Source organism: Crinia signifera, chromosome 2 (assembly GCF_055691185.1).
Source record: "Crinia signifera chromosome 2, ASM5569118v1, whole genome shotgun sequence".
NCBI classification, from domain to species: Eukaryota; Metazoa; Chordata; class Amphibia; order Anura; family Myobatrachidae; genus Crinia; species Crinia signifera.
Window position 1 is genome coordinate 73,449,548 of NC_139218.1, and position 24,886 is coordinate 73,474,433.

General features: G+C 40.3%; 1 protein-coding gene across 10 annotated transcripts in view; it reads right to left on the reverse strand.

The window, feature by feature from the left end:
- The window catches only part of NCOR1 (nuclear receptor corepressor 1), a 131,113-nt gene that overhangs the window by 32,703 nt on the left and 73,524 nt on the right, over window positions 1-24,886 (reverse strand). For 7 of the 10 annotated variants that reach the window (XM_083172391.1, XM_083172393.1, XM_083172390.1 and 4 more), the window contains 7 exons: window positions 23,766-23,828; window positions 13,673-13,812; window positions 10,000-10,126; window positions 7,133-7,688; window positions 6,915-7,044; window positions 6,602-6,797; window positions 3,576-3,746 (listed from right to left, as the gene is read on the reverse strand). In XM_083172391.1, the coding sequence (XP_083028517.1) occupies window positions 3,576-3,746; window positions 6,602-6,797; window positions 6,915-7,044; window positions 7,133-7,688; window positions 10,000-10,126; window positions 13,673-13,812; window positions 23,766-23,828 (1,383 nt within the window). The remainder of the gene's footprint in view (window positions 1-3,575; window positions 3,747-6,601; window positions 6,798-6,914; window positions 7,045-7,132; window positions 7,689-9,999; window positions 10,127-13,672; window positions 13,813-23,765; window positions 23,829-24,886) is intronic. The other 3 variants (XM_083172392.1, XM_083172397.1, XM_083172396.1) reach the window with 1 other exon arrangement.

The following is a 24,886-nucleotide window of genomic DNA, read 5'->3' on the forward strand; positions in this document are numbered from 1 at the left end:
ATGAGACCTAAGTACAAAAAGTATGTGCAAGCACATACTTTTTGTACTTAGGTTTCATCACATTGCATCGCATTGCATGCACAATGGATGCACATGCAATGCAATGCAATCTGTGCTAGTACAGCATGGAAAGCACGCCCACATAGCAGCGTGTATGGGCTGCTTAAGGAACTTGGGAGGGTATTTATGAAAGCATGGCGAGATATTTGAAAAGTGACACATAATTGGTTAGTGCTAGACTTTTCTCCATTTAATACACACCCTTTTCACATTATTTTACCATGACCTAAGTGCACGTATGGGCAACTGGAGGATAATTTGCAAAATTCTTATCCAAGTAATTAATACTGCATTTTTTTTGTAGCCAGATCACATTTCCCATACCTGTATGGCCGGTGTCCTCAAACTATTTTGCTCTGGGACCCCATCAGACAATACAAATAATGACAGGACCCCAGCAAGTTACTGCAAAAGGTCATCACATCACATGTGTAGTCACAGTAGACAGCACATACATGGCACCATTTTGGAGGCACAAAATGATGTAAGGAGTTTAAAAATAACAGACAATTCAACAGGTTTTTCTGACTCCTTGAATCACTGATTGAGATTAGAAAAGTCATCAGCCTGATGGTCCGCAACATGGAGTCACGACCCCTTATTGAGAAGGTCGAGACCCACAGTTTAAGAACCGCTGCTGTATGGGAAATGTTGATCCATTTTATGGAACAAGACTGGTGTAAGATAATATTAGTCTTCATTCACTGTATTACTTAAGTTCATGTTTCCAGGTCACCTGTAGATCTTCAAAATGTGTTGGTTAGATGAGTGTGTAATGACTACACCTGTGCACCAGCTAGGTGGCCTGGAAACCGTGAACTGTTGGTAGATCTGGCCAGCCCTACTTTAGCGATTGCCAGCAGTAGCATTCCCAGACTATGAACAGAGTTGAAGAAAAATTTGTCTTTAAAACTTTCCTACACTATATAACAGGAAATATGTGCCGCTTCACATTGTAAGCACTTTAAATAGAACTTAGCTGCAAACTGGATGTGCTCCTATGTCTTCTTGGATCCTCCCACTTTGTGGCTATGGCTGATTGTGGATCAGCTGATGCCACTTAAATGATTTCTAAATCTTCCCCAGTTTTACTTATATTATCATGCAATCTATAGCCTTCCGATGTGCACATTAATCAGTCATGAAAAAAGATGAGAAAAGCTCAAAGGAACAGGAAAGTATACATAAGTTGTAATGCACGTGTAACATTACAGCAATAGACAAATTGAAAACATAGATTACAGACAATAGAATAGAGGATGCAACAATAAACACACACACACACACACACACTATTGTCTTTGCAGTTTGTACAATGTAAGCCAAACACAGACTATAGGGGTTTGCAACACCAATCCTACACCAATGACAGACTTACTTGGAATAATCCAACATTATAATGTTTCAGGTTTTTTTCTACTTTCTTCTGATACTACATTATGGGGGTTATACTGGTTAACTGGCAAAGGCACAATCACTCTATAATGGACAAAACCATATGCACTGCAGGTGGGACTGATGTAACATGTGCAGAGAGTTATATTTGGGTGAGTTATTTTGTTTCTGTGCAGGGTAAATACTGGCTGCTTTTTTATTTTTACACTGCAATCTGGATATCAGTTTGAAGTACAAACCCCACCCAAATCTAACTCTCTGCAGTGCATATGGTTTTGTCCATTAGAGAGTGATTGTGCCTTTGCGAGTGAACCAGAATAATCCCCTATGAAAGTTTAGTGACCTCTGTCCCAACACTAGAAGTCTCTTTCCCATTTCCTTCACCCCTCAGGGTATACCATAGATCAGTAAAGACAAACTCCTCCATTATGTCCTAGAACAATGTTTCTCAAGCTCGGTCCTCATCGAACACTTAACATGCATGTTCTCCAGGTAGCCTCATGAATAATTAGAATCGCCTTTAAATGTATTGCATTTATCAATTAAAACACTTGCACTCCAGCTAGATAATCTGGAAAACATGCAGTGTTATGCTTCCATGAAGACTGGGTTTGCAGTAGCGCACGCAGGGGGGGTTTCTGGGTACCCAGAAACCCCCCCCAGGAGTCTAAGGGCCATAGGCTGAAAGCTGAGGGTCCCCTCTTTCCATGGGTACAAGAATTTTAGAAATCGGCCCTTGGGAACCGGAGATATCTGACTTCAAAGCAGTGGTCCCCATCCAAGCCTGTTAATTGCTCTTCCAAGTCAGATATTTCAGGTTCTGTCTGAATCAGAGTTTCTCTGAGGGTATATTCCAAAAGCTGGGACTCTCCCCCATTGGTGAACACTAGTAGCTTGGTCTCTACTGTTCCCAGAACCAGAGATATCAGCCTTCCAGCAGCTGGTTACTGCTCCAGCTCCACACACCTGGTATGTAGTTTTATATACTCGTTGGCAGATTGCTCTGCCTCCTGAACTCTGATCCCCTAGTCCCCATTAGCATTTGGTAGGTGGGATTCTCTAGTTTTTAAATCCATTAAAATCTAATAAATGTATTTCTGGGAACTGGAGATATCTGCAGTCAAGCAAGCTGTCTCCCACCAGAAAATTATGAATAATATGCCCACTCCACTATACACCCCTCCTCTGCATATTAAACATCCTCTACCACCCTGGAAGTTATGTGTCAGGGCCCCTTCATTCAGCCCAATGCCCTCTTCTCCCACCCCATCTCCCACCATCTGTACAGTAAAGGGGTAATTAATGGAAATTACTGATCCAGGCGCTACATGCTGAGCAGTTGATATAATACCCCCTTCCACCCGGGGGACATCAAAGCTTCCGCCACCCCTACCGCTGGAGGATCAGTAGTGGCCCCAATACATTGCTATGCCCAGGGGTCTACACTACTGTTGACGCCCCTGTATGTATATATATATATATATATATATATATATATATATAGTACCAGGTGGTCGAGCAGCACGTCCTTAACAGGCATTCACGGTGCAGGTGCCATCCAATTTCCCAGAGGGGAACACAGATACAGGCAGGAGGCGGCACTCTTCAATATAAAGCACACGAACAGCAGGAATACTTCAACGTTTCGAACCTTTATTAGTTCGTCATCCTGATGACGAACTAATAAAGGTTCGAAACGTTGAAGTATTCCTGCTGTTCGTGTGCTTTATATTGAAGAGTGACGCCTCCTGCCTGTATATATATATATATATATATATATATATATATATATATATATATATATATATGTCTATCTATAATACTTTAAATGACCCGGCATATACTGGGTCACCTAAGTGTCCATCTCTGTGCTTTGCTCCGCCCCTCTGGAAACCCCCTTCTGAAAATCCTGCGTTTGCCACTGGTTTGAACTACTGAAGTGTTTATTTAAAAAATAAGTTCTTGGCTAAAAAAATTCTAAACATAATCAGTATTTAACTGCATATTCTTCTTTAAATGTGAAAAAGTAACAGGAAGAGAAAATGCAGTAACTCCACAGAGAGAAGAACCGCAGTGGAGGATAAAGTGTAACTGTAGGTGTGTGGTGTTGGCAGTAGTACCTGGTGGGACACAGAAACGGACAGGATTCAGGTCTGCTTGTGGAGAAGCTTTGCCGACATCTCGTGGAGACATCCTGTATGGTGAAACGGACCGTGCAGCGTTTTGCATTTGAGCTTCATGTTCCAGTGCACGCTTGACTTCAGCAGCATAAGGCATATAAACAGATTTTCCTGCCAAAGCAAGGCAAAGTAATTTATGTAAACACATATATGCATGCATGTATGTATGTATGTATGTATGTATGTAACACCCTGAGGACGGGCTAAAACCCTGTAAGCGCTCGGCGCAAATACAGCTCTGTCTCCTATTGAAGTCTGAGTGCCTCCTCCTTGTGGAATATATATATATATATATATATATATATATATATATATATATATATATATATATATATATATATATATATATATATATATATATATATATATATATATATATATATATATATATATATATAGCAAGCTAAGAGGAATTAAAACAACAGTCAAGTCTTATTGACATTGCTGTCCAATCGCTTCCAGCAGAGTTTATGTTCCAAGTAGAAGCACAGCATACAATGATTGGGATGCATAGTTCTGATGTGTCCTCACAGGCTTCACCTCAATACAACAAGCAACACAAAATATATAGCGCAAATGAGGCACGCTGAGTGGTGTACAGCTATTTCACTTCAAAGAGCATCTTAATAGCAATGCAACAACACGGCTTTACAGGAGTGCACGGATTCATTTGATATGCAAAACCACTGATTAATTTGATATGCAAAACAGAAATTGGCATGAAAAAAAGCCATGGTGGCTGCTCATATTACTGTGAATGCAGATTCAGTCACACACAGATATACAAGTGTGGCAAATAGAATGAATCCATGCATTCTCATTACGTGGTTTTGTCAAAATACATCACGTTTGAGGGAAAAAAACTTGCTGTAAGTTTTGCGGTTGTTTGAAACAATTATAGCAATAGTGTATAAAAACACATGTCTATACACCCAATAACGCATATGAAATTGTGTCATTGTTTCCATTTAATCAATGATGTTTCACATTCTAAATGTACCTATCACATACAGATCAGGGGTAGCCAACCCTAGTCCTCGAGAGCTACCAACAGTTCACGGTTTCCAGCTCACCTCGCATGTGCACTCGGTACTTGTGTAGTTTCACGGCGCCAGTATTCTGAGTCCCCTCGTGGGGCTCGCTTCGCTCGCCCACGCTGCGGGCTCGGTGGCTCGCTACGCTCGCCACACTATTTAAAATCAACTCCATGCCAACATGGATAGTGGGGGTATGAACTATCCATGTTGGCATGGAGTTAAGTTACTTTTTTTAACATAGTTTGTGGCGAGCGTAGAACTACACAAGTAGCGTGCACTCATTACTGACTGACATTTTAAAAGATCCATAGGTGGAGCTAATTACTTCACTTGTGATTCTGTGAGGAGACATGGAAAACGTTAACTGTTGGTAGCTCTGGAGGACTGGAGTAGGGATGGCCATCGGTGCAGATGCCATCTATGGCGATTCTGCAACCAGCCATCGATAGCGCCAAACTATTTGATGGATAACCATCGATAGTTTTAGCTATCGATGGTCATCCATTATACTTGATTGAATGACCCCTGGGCCAATCAGGACTCGGGGGCAGCACTTCCGGGTGTCGGGGGAAAAGAAAAAAAAAGAAACATCGGTTCTCCTTTGCCATCGATGTAGGGAAACCATCTGGTTCTCCCACATCGATGGCAATAGTATTTGACATCCGCCATAATTTTTAGATTTTAAATCATAGATGGTCGATGGCCATTCCTAGACTGGAGTTGGCTACCCCTGATATAGATAAATGGAAAAGATGCTGCCACTCTTTCATTAGAAAATCTTCATAAAAACAGAATATACGAAAGAACAAAAAAAAAAAAGGTGTGAAGGTCTATATCATATAAATAATGGGGCAAGGAAGTTCATGCCGTACCTTCTGGACAGCGTCCATAGGTCTCTGTTGTTTTTCTATGCACAATTAGTTTTAGTATGATTGATTGACTAACTGACTCCTGATTATAAGTGTGACTTCTGATAGTACAGAAGCCTGGTAAGGATGAGAATGCAGGTAGTGACAGCAAGCATCCTCAACAGTCTCACACATTCTACCTGTTGTAACCAAATAGTATACCAGCAGACTCATAAAAAACACTATGGCAAAAGGAGACCTTGTGAGAGAAGCGATTCCTGCAGATTGTACTTCAGTGACCAGATACCGGTACGCCAGGGATGGGGAACCTCTGGCCCTCCAGCTGTTGTTTAACTACATATCCCAGCATTGCTTTGCAACATTCTTAGCATGGCCAAATAGCAAAACTGTAGCAGGGCATGCTGGGATGTGTAGTGCAACAACATCTGGAGGGGCAAAGGTTCCCCATCCCTGCGGTAGGCTATGACATGTTACATGATGTGGGAGCACAACCTTCCCATAAGGTAGCTTTTACACTGGGGTTCCTAAGCTTTGCCCACTACTTCCATTAAGCATATTATGAGGCTAAAAACATTGCTCTAAACATTACAACAACCTGTGAATGATGAAAATCTCACAGGTAGATAGCAAGCTACATATGAAGTCATATTAAGCAGAATATAGTTATGTAAGTAATCCATGTAAAACCCATGGTCTCCACAGTAAAGGTAGCTGTCCCCAGTTTTGGAGGTTAGTCTGAGAACATCCGCTGTTTGGCAGGTAGCCTTTAGCGACCCACAGCCAGGGGACCTATGTAAAGGGTGTGTACAGCAACATTAGAAACTGAACAGCTGAGCTGCTGCCAATGCTTCCAGATACTGGAAATGATCCAGCTACAGAGAAAGCCGCTTACAGATAATCTGATGGATACTTCCTAATGAGACACACATTAGAAGCCCGGTAAAGCTCAATACTACTTTAATTAATTTGTGAAAAAGGGAATCCCTGTGTTAATCTGTTGTGCGTGGCCCCCATATGACGGTTTAGCAATATTACTCCTTAGATACAACAATCGTATTACCTTCCCAGTCAATATTCGGACTCTTGGCCGGACTGGCCGATCTCCTACTCTCCATGTTGAGCTGTTCCTGCCTCTGCCTTTGCTCTTCTAGATAGTTGTTTTCATGCAATGATCGTAGATGTTGCTGGTACAAACTAAAGTGACTATTTACAGAGACTGGTGTTCCTGCTGGTAAATTACATGGGCTGCAAGATACCTGCAAGTACATTAACCAAAGAAAAAAAAAAGTTAAAGAACCTGTAAATAGTCATCAGTCACAGATGAGAACAGCCGTGCCTACATCGCCATTCTATACAACCTTCCGAACACTTACCATAGGTGGTATGACAGCAGCACGGTGGTGTAATTGCTGCAGATCCATAGCCCCCTGCTTCATGGAAGGGGACATCATAATCGTTCCAGTTGGGTTTAACAGTGAAGGTTTAGAATCCATATTATACACTCTGGGGAAAGAAAAAAATGTTGCCCTCTTTAAGTATGATACTTAATTCTACAGGAGACCTGTTTATTCTTCAAGAGAGGCTTACTCACCTTGACCTGTCAGGTTCTACATCTACTTCCTCATCCGCGCTACATGTGGCGCTGGAGTCATTGTCTGAATGAGACTCTGGCCTTAAATGGGTTGGGATCTGGCTGGGGACATACTGCATGTCTGCAGGTTCTGACTTGTCCTTACTTCTTTCTAGATCTCGGTCTTTGGTTTCTTCCTCTATTTTCACTTGGGCACCATCTGGTAACTTTACTTCGGCTTCAACAGGTTCCGCTTTGGTATTTACTTGGAGGCTGGGAGCAGGTTTGGGCTCTGCACTTTCACTCCTCTCCTCCAGCTGCATGGCCTCCTCAGGTTCAGTGTTTATTTCCTCTTTTACCTGGAGTTCCGGGTACTGGTTGTCAGGTGTCTTTACATTCTGCGCAGCAGTGGATGGGGATGCAGAGGAGACTGGTTTGCAAGCAGGGTCTTGCTCGGGGGAAGGTGCTGTAGTTAATGAAGCAGAAGGGGTTCTGTCTTGGGATTCATCTGCTTGTTTGGCCCCTTCCACAGGTGAAGGAGATGGAGCACTTTCAGTGTCTGAACTGTTATCTGCACCTGTAAAAAATAAAATAAAATTAAATAAAGTATAAATATCTGAAATACTTTGCTCCAAAGGGCAATTTATATGCAGTAGTAATCTTGGTGACAAATGCTAGAATGAACCTGTTGATAGCCTGCACATTAAGTAAAATGGTTTTAAATGCATAAGCTGTGAACAGTCTAACACCTCCTATGCCAAGAGCATTTCACAAACTGATCTGGAAGTGGGAGGGTTAAAGTGGCAGTATGGAGAGAGGGCAAGACATTCTATTCTGCCCGGTTTCAAAGGGATACGGTTTAAACCTAGCAAGATGTGTTTATATGGGGAAAAATGCTAACAATCCCACAAGAGACAGAGCCGATGAGAGACACTTCGATTTCAGTTGTGCTGCTGGTGTTATGACACTGATTCAAACTGGAACCTTCAGACATCTTCAATCAAGATTAAATGTGAATGCAGAAAATGCCCCTACATCGCTCCGTGTGTAGGCGCCACGTAGCAATACATGCCCCCGTGTGTCACTATCGCCCGGTGTCGGGTGCCGGTGTCAGGGCCAATGTTCTCACGGGAGAACACTGGCCCTCACAGAACGATCACACAGCGAGACACATTGCTGTGTGCGGAGTGATCTTGCTGCGCGATCTAGCATCGCTCAGCACATCAAGTGTGTTGGCCCCTTTAGTTCTGGCAACTCCACTGAAAATCTCTCTACCTCTGCCCCCATTTTATCTCTTAATAAAGAACCAGTCACCCAGTGACAAAACAGCTTCTCATGCTGTAATCCTTGCCACCTCATATTAGCATTGAACACAAGGTTCCCAAGCACTGACGGTCTTATAACCCAAATGTTCTTTTAAGAAATGTAATTTTCAAGCTAATTTGTAATGGATGTAAAACGATTATTATGTAATGTATTATAAAACGATTCCATGCTTTGTTAGGCCTATACCCTTCATGGCAGAGACACAAGCCATGCTGCATATTAAAACATGGATAACATGTTTTCCAGTAATATAATGAAACTGGCTTTCACCCTACGAGTCTTATCACTGTAAATGATGGCACAAACTGATCATAAGCTGAATGGGATTCAGCTAAATGCCAGTGGTGACTTGGCTGCTTTAGCTTTGTTATTGACTGGTTGCTTATGAACCCCCCCATCCACTATGCAGACATATCTGAAAGTGCCCACACACTAGAAAGATCTGGGATCTTAATATGTGCGCATAAATTAGCCTTCAAATCTTTTGTTTGTCCTGGACAAAAGATTTCAGGCAAGCGCACATCTTTACCAAAGATTTTTCTTAAGATCCTATGTGCGTTCCTATGGATCTTTTGTTAAATCTTCTGATCTTTCATGCAGCACGTAAGATCAGAAGATTTAGCAAAATATCCATGGTAGCGCGCATCGGGCCGATGTTCGGTAAACATCACATGATATATCGGCCGATTTATCGGAAATCGGGCAATCTGCAAAAAATCGTAATAGAAATCTATGGTAAAGATGTGCGCTTGCCTGAAATCTTTTGAACAGGACGGACAAAAGATTTCAAGGTTAATTTATGTGCACATCTTAAGATCGCAGATCTTTCTAGTGTGTGGGCACCATTAGACACAATACATAGATAGCCACCTTTTGCTGGTTATTTTGACCTTGGATCATTTCAAATTTTAGGACTACTACTTTCTGCAAATATCTGGCTCTGCTACATGTTCTAACATTGGGGCAGATGTATTAAGCTTTGACAAGAGATAAATCCAAGGGTGATAAGGAGAGATAAACATCCAGCCAATCACCTGCCAACTGCTATGTTACAGGCTGTGTTTGAAAAAAAGTCAGTAAGGAGCTGATTGGCCGGACGTTTATCTCTCCTTATCACTCTTGCATTTATCTCTTGTTCAGGCTTAATACATCTGCCCCTATAAGTCACCTATTCAATAACCTTTAAATAACACACCACGGATGAAAATGTCATCAATGACTTCCTCTTGTTCTAGATACTAACGACGAGCTGAGACTGCAACAGACAGACTCAGCAACTCCGATGGACATATACTGGCTGTCACAACTTTGAGCTGCTTATATAAAATAATTAGGACTTCCCTATCTATGGCTACAAGTAGGGATTACTTTACAATTTCTGTACATTTATATTAAAGGACATAATACTTAAAAAAAATAAAAAATAAACTAAATATGGAGTTAACCTTTTTTTTAGCGCATCTTATTGTTTTTTTCCAGGTCAATCAGGTGCAATAATTTATAAAAAATATTTTTGTATCTAAAGGTTTTGAAAAGTTACACAGAAGTCACAACACGCTTACCGTCACTGTCTTCGGGATTCTCTTCATCGTTCGACCCTTCATTGTCTTCATCCTCCTGAGCAGACACTGTAGAAGCCACACTATCACACTGTGAGACGTCTCGTTCTTCTCGTGGCCTGCGTGGAGTCTGCAAAAGAAAAGATTTCACATATATGTTGAATATGAATGAAGGATTGGCTTAAAGCGTCGCTCAGCCTGATGGTAAAATCATTCTAGGAATATTACAAATGACTTCTTGCTTATTGGACCGCATTTAATTAAACAACTGATCATAAGTTACACTCTGAGATATTTTAAAGTTAATATGCTTAAAACCTATATGCTTTTTCCTATTTTTAATTTGCTGCAATTAAAATGTAAGAGAATGAAAGCAGCAGCATTTGCCTGAGAGCGCCAACAGCTGCCGAGTACAGATAGTTATCCATGACAGCTTTGATACATTTCCTTGACAGCGAGGAGTAACCAGAGAGATTACCTACCTGTGTTCATCACACATTATTATTAGTTTTCTGAAACTATTATTATGGAAAGGTCACTTAGCTGTGCTGTGTTTCTACATGCAGGTCATTGCCCCATTCACATGCAGCTTAAAATCATATTCATTAGTTCCTGAGTAGTGCGTATACACACTGTATTCCCATAGCGAGCAACAGACGTTTTCAAGAATTGTGCCATACTTTACAGCAGTGGATCTCAACCTCGGTCCTCAGGACCCCCAACAGTGCACCTTTTCCAGGTCTCCACACAGAATCACAGGTGACATAATTAGCTCCATCTGTTATCTTATGTGTCAGTGAATAATGAGTGCACCTGCCGGGTGACCTGAAAAACGTGCACTGTTTGGGGTACTTGAGGACAAAGGTTGAGAACCACTGGTTTACAGCACATGAAAAGGATGTAAACAGCATATACTGCAATGCAAGAGCGTATGCACACAGAACGGCAAGGGCTTCCTTTTTTGTTTACGTGCTTTGTACTTGCACTGAAAACACTTTCAATATGCACTTAATAATAGCCATTTAATGAATGTCAACTATAAGCTTCAACATCAAAAATTTGTATATATACAGATCTGTCCATTTACACTCAGCTGCATAGAGCATACGTCACTTAAAACGGGCCTCTTATATGTACAAATAAAATAACAAGATGCATCAAAAAGTACTTTGTGAGATCACACCGACCAGTCTACGGTGAAAATTTGTGCACCTCCAGCTTCTTCTCACACAAAGTGCCACTGTGCTTCATCGGTGACTTTGTACATGTTTAAAACTAATAACGGATATAACCTATAACTTCAGTATGTTGTATGCAGAAGTGTTTATAATCGATCAACTCTCCTGATTGGCTGAGACAAAAAGAAAGTACACAGTGAGCAAGAAATTACACTGATCTGATAATTTGTCTGTCATATAGAAGCCTTACCAAATACTATCAGCTTGTGTGTACCTGGCTTTAGGTTTATCTGTCCAGTAACACTATTACAACAGGGGTTAAATAATTCATAGTAGTGGAAGCTGCTAGACAAATTGTGTTGAGAAAACAAGGAAAAACGTTGGTACTCCCAAACGAAATAACTACCTGGTGAAATCCCTAGTTCAACGTAGAAAAGAAAGGGGGTATGAGCATGCACAAGTCTGGAGTAGTCAGGTTAGTATAAAAAGCCAGCATTTAAATAAAGGAACAATAAGGCTGTTGGCGGTGCTCCCCAGGACTAAAATATTAGTAGGTATCTTTTTGAAAGGAGTTAAAAAAAAGGCAGAAAGATGTTTAACCTTCTTGTGGGGGGCACGCACGTGATCAAGCCTGCGGATGGGTGAAAAGGCCGCCATGTCTAGTAACATAAACCCTCTACGACGTGACTCTTCAGGGATGCGTAGTGCACACACTGACCTGGTGTGCAGGCACCTCCTAGAAGCAACAGGGCACTACACTGCGTACCATCACAGGTACACTCTCCCAATCCTCCTCTCTCATCGGCCAGTGCCCCGCCACCCACCCCGCGATTTGCGATGGCAGACAGGCTGTAAGGGCGAGCCGCCGAAAGTAGATGCACTATCCTTCGGTGGCCTGAAGCTCTCTCACTGGGCCAACCAATGCCTCTGCAAATGGTCCAGCAGAAAAGTTACAGGATCCCTGTTATTGCCCTCTCATCACTTACACACCTAAAAATGTTGAACTGTACACAAACTATGAATGTGTAATTTCTGTGGTCCGCTGTGAAAACTCTATTGCACTCAATCCTGTTAGAAGCAACTTATCTCCTAATAAATCAATGTATTAAAAATTATCTGGTCAAAATTGTTTTTTTTTTATTTTATATATTTTCACCCCTGATTTGACTTGTGTATGGCCTAGGTCCCACTCTTTCAAATTTATGTGCGTCTATATAGAGTGTCTCACTCTGAAAAAAATTTGCATGCTTACCTCTCTTCAAACCATTATTTTAACCAAACAAAATGAAAACGCTAAGCTTTAACACTTACAGTACAACAGGCGAGCCCCCTCAAAGAGGTTTCACTTTTTTTGAACTTCCATCAAAAATACACCTACTAATCTTTAGAAATCCTTACTGCATAATTTCTAAGAAACTAATTCAATATATCATTATTTGTCAAAATACTAGTTATAGCTTTAGCATACAATTGATATCGATTGTAGGGTATAATTTCATCTTCAATAAAAATGGGGTCTGCATTCTATTAAGTAGCAAAAGATCTGACTGTTTATTTCGAACAGGCGATAGAGATGTACACTATTACACTGTATGTACGTCTCATTGTGGATACGTCTCAATATTGAAAGACTGAACTGTCTACTTCAAACTTGGTTGTATTGTTATATAATGACGGATGTATCACATTTCATATTGCTGTAATGGGTACTGGTTTCCTAGCACGGCCCCAGCGAAAAAATTTGTATCCATCGGGTCCTAAAAATTGCGTCGATCGCATCGCATGCAACCATTACTTCACAGGTATTAAGCGTCTGCTCGCCACACTATATAAAATCAACTCCACGCCGACGTGGATAGTGGGGGTATGATAAGGTCAGAGGAGTCGCGGCATTGCTGCGCTCGCCAGGCTTCGGGTTGGCGTTCATCGTGGGGTGGTGTTAACGATGGGGGGGGGGGGGTGCATTTTACATACAAATTACCCATCAGGGTGGGTATACAATCAAAAAAATCGGGTCCATTGGCCCATTTAACATTGTTCCCTATGTAAAATCGGGTCCATCGCATCGGTCGCATTGTATGCCATTATAATGGCATACAATGGACCCGATTTTACATAGGAATTTAACATTGAATACAATGCATTCAATGTTAAATCGCGTCGGTCGCATCGCATACCTTAAGTTAAGGCATGCGATGGACGCGATTTTTCAATTGTCGGAGAAAAGGCTAAAAATAGCACTAAAATCGCGTCGGTCGCGTCCATCGCATCCCTTAACTTAAGGTATGCGATGACCCACGACGGGCGCCGTGCTAGGAAACAAGTACCCTGTAATGTTCTTAAATAATGCCTCAATACACTAAAAAAAATTTATTCTAAAAAAAAAAAGTAGCAAAAGATCTACTAATGTATCGCATATCAGGTACATAACCACAGAGGTTTCCTGGTCATTTATTATTTTAACTTTCCGAATACAATGTTCTTGGACCAATACTCACTTTCTGTTTGTGCTGCTGCAGTAAATTATCTAGATTGTGCCTCCTCTTGTAATTGAAGTAGAAATTTTTACACTGGGCTTCACTCTTCGTTCCAACCATCTTGGCGATAGCCCCCCAGTTACGACCATGTTCCACCAAGCCTGCAAAAACAAACCCAGATCAATGGAAAGTCACCTCAGTCTTCGAAACACAGTAAGCAACAAGATCTCTAGCAATCATAAATAAAACGTGTAGCCAATTTACTACCAAAATAGATACCACAAACTAGGTCATCCATAATCTACAAAGCTTAGTCATAACAAGGATCAGTGAAGAAGACCACCTCACAAATGTAATTACAATTTTACAGAGAAATGCATAGTTTACAATGTGTAGTCTTCATCTGTTTCAAGAGCTGCGTTTGGAGGCTGAAAATAACTAGCCCAACACCCTGGAGTTACAATGAATCAGTATTAACCCTTTGAATGCCAATGAATTTATCAAAATAGGTTTGAAAATTGCCAAGCAAACATTTTTATTCATCATAATGAGCTGTAATGTTTACCTTATATAGGAATTGTATATATTTTTTTTTAAAACCTTTTTTATTTTTTATTTATATTACAAAATGTGAGTGACACTGGCATTTTTAGCAGATATTTTGCACATCTCTCACAGATTATGGCACTCAAAGGGTTAAGGGGTGTACACACAGGGAGAATATGGCTAATGGACAATTTTGACTAAGCAATTTTGAGAGAGATTTTGGCTAGATGCACTTGAGATAAGCGATTTTGTCAAAGTAACGAGTTTATGATCTAGTCAAACTTGCCTTCCCTGCAGTCAATCTATGCTAGACAACATTGACTAAGCAGGAGAAAAATAGGCAGATTTTGATTAACCTTCTAGGAGATTTTCACTATCTAGTCAAAATCTCCTGCCAAAACTGTGTGTACACCACCCCTTTAGGGAATGTTACTAATCCATAATTTCCCAGCGAAGCATAAAATGTGGTAAAATGTCAGCACCTCAAAAGGCTTATCAGTACAAACTGGAAAACCAGCAAGAAAAAAAAAAATTATATCAGATGTGTTTAAATTGTGGTGAAATATGCTTTCTTGTAATCCAGAATTTCCTTTATATTATAAACCACTGGGTCAATAAAAGTTTTAAAAGTATTTCAGTGACCATACTAATAAAAAAAATGTAAAAATACATGTGGCCACAAGTAAACATCACAAACGTACTTAAGGACCGAGATTGAGAGCCTATTGGGTTAAACCTGGTAAGCATCAGTGTGAGCTGCATAACAGACAATGCAATATGGGAATATTATGAAAGCTGTTACAGGTAACTGTATACAAAAGTCCACAACACCCAATCAGATTTTAACAGCCATTTTTCTGCTTTAACAAGCAGTTTTTAAATCTGGGTTCTCATTGCATAATATATGTAAAATCACTTATTTATCTTATAATCACCCCAACCAGGTCATGTTATTTAAAGGATGACGAAAAGCAGAACTGGGATTGGACCTCCTATCAAAATACACAAAAACATGACATGTGTAACTTGGCAGGAGGCCCATATGCGCCAACAGTCCCATAAGGATTATACCTCCATTTCTGTACCCACCGGCAGTTTCTGGCTACCAATAAGATGATGGAACACATGCTGGACAACTAAGTATTTTTTTCTCCGACTATTTGAAAAAAAAAAAAAAATGGATTTTACTATTCAAATCCGGTAGTTTCGGGTTTCACCAGCGCAAGCTCACTTTTTTTTTTTTCGGCAAAAACACGTGGATCAGCGATTAATTCACCAATCCACATGTTTTTTTTTTTTTGTTTTTTTCAACCAAGTCAGAAGAACTGCATTTTCATTAAATAGGTCAAATGCAAAGTTGACCTAAAAAGGGGCAATAAGTACCAGTATTTTTATGTCAGAATATCCGACACAGAATTAAATACCACCCTGCCTTAGACCATTACACAGTTACCTATGAAACAATCTTATAATGTCAACAACAATTAAGCTTCTTGCAGAGCGCTGATTTATTACAAAGTATTTAAAGGTGTTCCAGAACATATTATGAGTAAAAACGATGACTTTCCCATAGTATTGCAGCACAGGTATCCAACTCCAGCTTGTGAGGTAGATGTACGAAGCAGTGATAAGGGAAAAGTGATAAAGTGCCTTGTACTTTATCACCGGCCAAACAGCTCCTAACTGTACCTTTTTAAAGCCAGCCTGTAACCGGCAGGAGCTGACTGGCTGGTGATAAAGTACCAGGCACTATCACTTCTTCATACTCTTTACCCCATAATAGGTTGCAGTGGGGGATGCAGTCAAAGTACCAGCAGAACACAGACAAGTGGGATCTCGATGGTCAGAATCCCAACAGAATCAGAGTTAAGTACAGGGGTCATTCCATGAAAATGTCCTTTTCATGTAACGTTTGTTACCAGTTTTCATGACAAGCTTTGCATCAAAATGAAAGTATCTCATGTACCACACAAACAACATTTACTTTACACAAAATATTCAAAACACATGCTCAAAAACATTCTATCTCACATGATCTGTTTAGCAAAAATGACCCTACAGATGAACTGGGATTAGGGTTAGGTACTATTGGAGGGCTAATGGTTAGCCTGCTGGGGAGGTTAGAGTTAAGAGTAGGGTACAAATACGGGTGTGCATCATTAAGTCTACATAGATTAGGTTGACCACTGTTGGCCGACACACTGAAAAGGTCAACGTGGCTTTAGGTAGACAGGGTCATTAGGTCGACACAAGCATTAGGTCAAAATTGAAAAGGTCGAGGGTCAAAAGGTCGACATGTGTTTTTCACTTAATTGTCGTGAATGATGACATAGTCAATATGGACACAGTATCTGCGCACCGCGTCCCCTCGCAAGGCTTTCTGAACTCGCTACACTATTCTACCGCCACGCCCTAGTAGATGGTAGGGCATGAAATATCGCCTGTCGGCACCAAAAAAAAAAAACCCAGTAAAAAACTCAGTCAACCTTCCCCATGTCGACCTAATGCTTTTGCTGACCTAATGACCCTGTCAATCTAAAGCCATACAAAAGAACAAAAGGGAAAAGATGACTCTTTTTGGGGCACTCTTAAATATTTTAATATCATTTATTAATAGATGTATTAGGACATAGTATGTTGACAGCTTAATTACAAATGGGTGCAATGATATTGCCAACTCAGCACTTGACCACGTGAAAAAATGTATAAATGTATCAGCAGGGATATTTGATGTTCCTCAGATTGCGGGTTAACACAACCCTATGAGACATTCATCATCCCCAGCTGAATTTGATGTGCAAGTGGTACAAATTTAAATAATAAGAAAATGAATAAAAGTAAAAAGATTTTTTTGTATTTTTACAATGCAATTAAAAACTTGACGAAATCTTAAACCTGCTTATGCTTTTTCTGACGGGATACCTCTATTCATGACCCTCTTAAATAGAGGCATTCATATAGTCATGTATGGGGATACCCTTAGGATCGAGATGAGGTAGGGATAGAAATAAATGCAGCTCACCGATAGATTTCCCTTGGTGGGCCTTTTAAGCTCAGCCGTGTGTCCCAAGGACAGTGAACGGAACTGAGAGGTTTGCCTCCAAATGGTGGGGTCTCTATCGGATGAGTGAAGGAAGGTATGGGGATCTGCTGTTGCTGACAGAACTCAGTGGCACCCCTGTTGGTAAAACCAGTGCAGGGGTACTTGGTCCGGGACCGGCAGCAATGAGAGTCCCCTAGTTTAGCAAGAGAAAGGAGGACAGTAGTACTGTGCTATATTTAATAAACGTTTTTCATAAACTCATAAGACTTGGTCCCCTTGAAGCTCTTTGCCAATTATCCTCTGCAAAGGCTAACTATCCTGGTGATCTCTAATTGAGATATGCAAATTTCAATATTATCATGATTGTGACAAACAAATTGCTTTCAGACAATATCAGCGGCATATCCCTAATGTTTCTAAAATGAGCTGACAATAATTTGAAAAAGCGTTCTCTTCTTTTTATATGTATATTTTTCCAACCATGCAATCTCCTCAAACAATTGCTCAATGTGTACGCTGAATGTTGACAAATAGATCATGCACACATAAGATTCACAGTCAATATCTGCGTGTATTGAAAAGAGGAGTATGCCAAGTCTGCAAGGATGTACTACCTGTTAGACTGGTTAGGTCCCTGAAATATACAGGCATTCGTTTTATATATATAGAAGAGACACTGTTACCTGTCAGCAAAAATATGCTATTAACCAGAAGGATTTTTAGGCTAGTTCACAGATATGTACCAAAAAATAATAATAATAATAATAATAATAATCACTGTGGGAATGCACCCCAAGATACACAAATGACTAATCCTTTTGGAAATAGCGTTGCCAATACAATAAGAGTATGCCACTCAGAAGTGTATCAACTAAAGCAGCCTTCTAGTATATAGGCTGGATATCAGCAGCTCAATTAGGCTTGTCTGGGATAACCAGACACAGATACACTCTGACTGAGAACAAAGTTGCAAATTTAAATGAAAGCATTTAACACAATCTGCACATAAGAGGATACACTTAGCCTTTCCATGACTCGATCCATGTGTGAGGTCCCTTCAGATATTAAGCATATGCGTGATGGACGCGCGTTTCGCCTTGAATACCGAGGCTTGTTCAGGTGGGTGAACAAGCCTCGGTATTCAAGGCGAAACGCGCGTCCATCACGCATATGCTTAATATCTGAAGGGACCTCACACATGGATCGAGTCATGGAAAGGCTAAGTGTATCCTCTTATGTGCAGATTGTGTTAAATGCTTTCATTTAAATTTGCAACTTTGGTCTCAGTCAGAGTGTATCTGTGTCTGGTTATCCCAGACAAGCCTAATTGAGCTGCTGATATCCAGCCTATATACTAGAAGGCTGCTTTAGTTGATACACTTCTGAGTGGCATACTCTTATTGTATTGGCAACGCTATTTCCAAAAGGATTAGTCATTTGTGTATCTTGGGGTGCATTCCCACAGTGATTATTATTATTATTTTTTGGTACATATCTGTGAACTAGCCTAAAAATCCTTCTGGTTAATAGCATATTTTTGCTGACAGGTAACAGTGTCTCTTCTATATATCTATCTATCTATCTATCTATATATATATATATATATAAAACGAATGCCTGTATATTTCAGGGACCTAACCAGTCTAACAGGTAGTACATCCTTGCAGACTTGGCATACTCCTCTTTTCAATACACGCAGATATTGACTGTGAATCTTATGTGTGCATGATCTATTTGTCAACATTCAGCGTACACATTGAGCAATTGTTTGAGGAGATTGCATGGTTGGAAAAATATACATATAAAAAGAAGAGAACGCTTTTTCAAATTATTGTCAGCTCATTTTAGAAACATTAGGGATATGCCGCTGATATTGTCTGAAAGCAATTTGTTTGTCACAATCATGATAATATTGAAATTTGCATATCTCAATTAGAGATCACCAGGATAGTTAGCCTTTGCAGAGGATAATTGGCAAAGAGCTTCAAGGGGACCAAGTCTTATGAGTTTATGAAAAACGTTTATTAAATATAGCACAGTACTACTGTCCTCCTTTCTCTTGCTAAACTAGGGGACTCTCATTGCTGCCGGTCCCGGATCAAGTACCCCTGCACTGGTTTTACCAACAGGGGTGCCACTGAGTTCTGTCAGCAACAGCAGATCCCCATACCTTCCTTCACTCATCCGATAGAGACCCCACCATTTGGAGGCAAACCTCTCAGTTCCGTTCACTGTCCTTGGGACACACGGCTGAGCTTAAAAGGCCCACCAAGGGAAATCTATCGGTGAGCTGCATTTATTTCTATCCCTACCTCATCTCGATCCTAGGGGTATCCCCATACATGACTATATGAATGCCTCTATTTAAGAGGGTCATGAATAGAGGTATCCCGTCAGAAAAAGCATAAGCATGTTTAAGATTTTGTCAAGTTTTTAATTGCATTATAAAAATACAAAAAAATCTTTTTACTTTTATTCATTTTCTTATTATTTAAATTTGTACCACTTGCACATCAAATTCAGCTGGGGATGATGAATGTCTCATAGGGTTGTGTTAACCCGCAATCTGAGGAACATCAAATATCCCTGCTGATACATTTATACATTTTTTCACATGGTCAAGTGCTGAGTTGGCAATATCATTGCACCCATTTGTAATTAAGCTGTCAACATACTATGTCCTAATACATCTATTAATAAATGATATTAAAATATTTAAGAGTGCCCCAAAAAAAAGAGAGTCATCTTTTCCCTTTTGTTCTTTTGTATAGTATACCATGACTCTTGGGAGCACCACCAAATTATGAATTATACATTTGTGTATGATAATGAATTTACACATTGGTTTCAATTTATTGTAGCAAGAATTGTAGTCAGTGTGAGAATTTCCTTTTCCTTCCCCTTCCCCCCTTTTTTCCCTTGAAAATAAAAATACAATCTAAAGCCATGTAAACTTTGTGTGTGTCGATCTAAGGCCTGTCAACCTTCATTGGTCAACCTAGTGACCGTATACCGAAAATACTGCCATCTGTCAGGATTTTGGACTTGGAGATAGCACGGTCAGAATTTCATTCCCAATCCAGCATTGGTTCCTAATACATGTATTTATACTGGATTGTAATGAACAAACCGACGCTCAACTAATCTATGGTGTACTACAAACTTTTAAAGGTTATTTCTGTAATGGTAGATTTTCCAACAAATGGTTTACTGTAGTCTGCAAGTCATTTATGGAGATGGAAATGCATTCACTCTAATCTAAACAATGGGTTGAGAAGACCTAAAGCCTGAAGGTGCCCATACACTTATCCAATTTGGGCTAATTTTGCCCGATACCGACATATCGGGCCGAGAAATCGGACCAAATCGGATGTGTTTGACATCCCATCCGACCCGATGCGTGGTCCCGGGTGCATCGGGTCGGACCCTACAGATTGAAACTGCTGCAGGTTCAATCTGTTGGATCGGACCCATCAGCTGCACATCGCAGATGCTTTTTAGCACCCACGATGTGTTGATCCGATCCGCAGGTGAAGCACCGCTGGCACACACCTATGTGAAGGGGGTGGGCAGCACAAAACGCGGGGGCTGTGGGTGCATGGTCGCGGCAGGGCGTGCAGTCCGCACGGAGGAAAAAAAAATACCTGGGCTGAGAGAGCCAATCAGCAGACAGCCTATCTTTTGAATTTGAAAATTCTTCCGCTGCTCACTCAGCACTTCCCGGACATTGCGGACGGCCCAATGCACCCCCAGGAGTTTCATCAGGACTCCTACAGCTCCCTCTTCAGAATTTCACACCAAGACCATGATACAACTTATACTAGTTATATCTAGCACACTGTAAAATACATTTGTTTTTGTCTAAACATAGACATTAAAGCACACTAAAAAAAAGTACCAGTGAGCAGCAGTTAGCAAGTTACCTTAATGGTAGTGGCTACCACATTGGTGCCTGCCGCTGCTTGAAATAAAGACATGAAACCAAAACCAGAGTATAGTTTGAAAGTTGTGGCAGCATGCTCAACAGGAACTCATGTTATCCTTCATTTAAAGGATGTAAAAAATAGCCTTTGAAACTCCACCTTCGCACAGGCATCACAAATATTTAGGTCTGACATATGCTACAAAACTCCGACATGCCGTCCCAAAAGCTTTACTCCTTTCCACATGCTTTTCACACCTGCCACTCCTTCACTGGCATTCTCCACATGCACCCCACTCATTGGCAGGCTAGAAATGCTGACTCTTGCAGCCACAGCCTGCAGAAGGAGGGAGAGCATGCACAATGCACTGCACTCGCCTATTCTTATTGCAGGCTCTGTACAGACCTCCCTAGAATGCGGTGGAGGTCACATGACACAGAAGCCAACTTCAACAATCCACCTTATTTCCTGCTTTATCATCACAAAGCACACAATGGATTGCAGTCTGCTGAGGGAAACCTGTTGCACATCACAGATATGAAGTCTCTGCTAAGAACCACTGGGTGTATTTTTTTATGCATAACAGCTTTATTATAGCAGTACCTGATTCCAGAAGTGAGCTATGCAGAAGAAATGTACATTTCTACATATGACGTCTCACACTTGAATATTGCAGAACTACTTGGCAAAGTTAAACTCGATTTTACTACTTCCAACTAGGTTTCCTTTTGTTGCTAGAGGCAGAAGGGTGGGGTTCCCATATCCCTGACATTTCCTATTGAGGAGAAACTCATTTAAGATGGCACCTATAATGAACACTTCTCTAGGTCTGATGAACTGAACTCTTCATTTTTTTTAAACAAGTACCCAAAGCTGTATTTTTTGGAGCTCGAGGAACTACGGATTTGTTTTGGTGGTACTGGGCATCCTGGACATAAGATAGTCATGGTTTTTCTGTCATGTACAGTAACTTCACCGTCAAAATAATTGCTTTGGGTTGGCATACTTTACATTGTAAGGGCTAGATATTAGGAGAAACAAAACTCATCAAGGCACACAAACCCTCGTCATTACCATTTTTTTCATGATCAATGAATTTGTAAAAGGTTGCGTTTGGTATATTTACTCAAACATAAGGAACCAGAGGTTATAGAAAGAACTCCACTTATTCAATATGGTTCTGTTGAAGTATAGTTATAAACATATGGACCTTTACACACATAACCAAGCTGTTGCAATGAATAAATGTATATTGTATTAAAATATTTCCTCAAAGTCAGGTTCTAGCTGAGAAACGACAACTGTTTAATGTCCCTCTCAAATCCCACAAGCGGTCATTGTCTTTCCTTCCTGTCCACCTGAAATTAACTAAATCCACATGTCAGACCCTGTAGGAAACCTCCATTGCCCCACTAATCATAATGTGTGAGTGCATTAGCAGCAGATTACTACAGTCATCCCAGGTAAACAACTATTTTACTCCTCTGTGGAGATCAGATATACGAGCAGCAGCTATTCACCATTGTTAACATCACAAACAAACAAACCCGTATAGCACGAACAACACAAAAATGAAAACAAAAACAACAACACACACAACACAGCAGACAAGCATGCACAGGGACAAACACATGCATTGCGGTCATAAAGCATAGAAGTGCTGGAAGCAACATTAAAAAGGAAAATGTTCTCAAGACATAGGAGTCAGTAGCACAAAGTTTCCAAAGTTATCACCAATATGTATCAGAAGAAGGGGTTTTGGCATATCAAAGAAATAAATGCAATATTCAAATGGAAAGCTGTCCAGAACCAACTAAATGTAAATCAGCAATAGCAAGTTTATCTGAAGCTGCAGTAAAGCAAAGTTGTGCCAGAGCCCTGGGGTGTGCATGTGTTAATGCACTACAGTATGACTAGAACTGCAACCACAACAAAGATGGAAAACAATCTGTTTTTGTGAGCAGGAGGAGTTCGGGGTGTGTTTGCAAAAGCTAGCAAGCAGTTCACGAAGGATTCTAGTTCCTTTAGAAAACGATATTAGAAGGAAAGATTTTTAAGTATTGTTCGGAGAAGACCTTTATTTAGCAGCCTCATGTTATTGCTATAAATGATTTACAACTAACACACACACACACACACAAAAAAAAAGAAAGTTATACTGTCTTGCATGTCTTGGGGTGCTGCACTTTTCCTACAAACAAGGAAATCTTTCTACTTAACCAATTTCCAATGAAAGAACAAAGATCATATCAAGAGTACAGAGCCCCAATTCAAATACAAAGCACAACTGTCAGCACTATGTGTGACCATGTGACCTGCGGCCTTCCAATTGCGGTGTAATACATAAAGGGCTTGCTGCTCCCAGGCTTCCTGGATTGAGTTTTACACAAATTACAGTAATCCAATCTACAATAATAAGGTTCAGGAATACTGAACATCAAACAGACATGGCCACATGTAGCATTAGACAGCTTGCAATCATTTCTTAGAGCAGATAATTAAAGGCCACAACTACTTGGATACAACACACAAAGTCTACTAGATCAGCGACATCTACGCCTCACTCGAGATATCCACAGAAACCAAACTGTAAAGCTTTTACCTTTTTTAGCAACTTCCATTTCTTCTTCAGTCCAACGGGAGGTCTCCACGGTCTCTGCAGAAGCTGAAAGCACAACACAGCAAATCCCATCAAAAAGAAAGACCTGGATTTGCATTACGAGCACCACACTTAGTGATCCGTTTACGTGCAGGCTTCCTCCGTACAAGCCATATGAGGGGAAGGCAGACTGTGATGGTGGGAGGTAGTCACTACTGACTATGACGAGAGGGCTTGTGACAAGTTAGCGGACGAAGGGGAGATTAATGAGCAGTTCAGCATCACAATGAAAAATGAACTGAAAAAAATATATATATATTCCATGCAGAATAAAAAAAAAACCCTGCAGAATGAATGTAAAAGAACGAAAGCCACAGGCTACAGGGATGATTGCTACAGCTTCATCAGAGGCATAAAGAAACAGCATTCATCAAAGGAACACTCCTGTGTGTACCAGAGCATCTAACAGAAAATCTCACTAAAACAAATTACCACCGCAGTCATATAATCCATATACTACTTCCAAACCAAGAAACCGCTACAAATAGAACCACTATTAAGGAAAAATAATGCCAAATCAATGTAAAAGTGCAATGTCTAAGAACGCCATATTGCTTGAAAACAGTCATGATATGCTGGAATACGCAAAACGGATAAACATGAAGAGCAGTTAAAGTTCTATAAAAAGGAACACTCTGCCAGAAAGCAATGAAGCGGTTTTGATCACCAACAGATAGGAGTAGAAGAAAGTAGCATACGGTAATGCAATAAACTGCTGCAAACAACCCTGGGCAACAAAACATACATTTACTTCCCATGCACATAACATACAAGGAATGCTTTTAAGGCTGAGCATAGAAATCTCATGGTTTGCAAATAGATTAAATGAAAATACAAGAACACACAGTACTATAACAAATGAATGTATACAGATAAAATATACAACAACATGCAACAGAATATAATGGTGGGATAGCTGCCACTATTAGTGATAGCAGTGAGACAACTGTATATAAAGACTGTAATATAATTGATTGCCCAATTTTTGGTGGCGCCTATTTTGTTTTATAGCTAGATATAATAATGTGCATATTACATTTTTTTTTATTTTATTGAACCTTCTT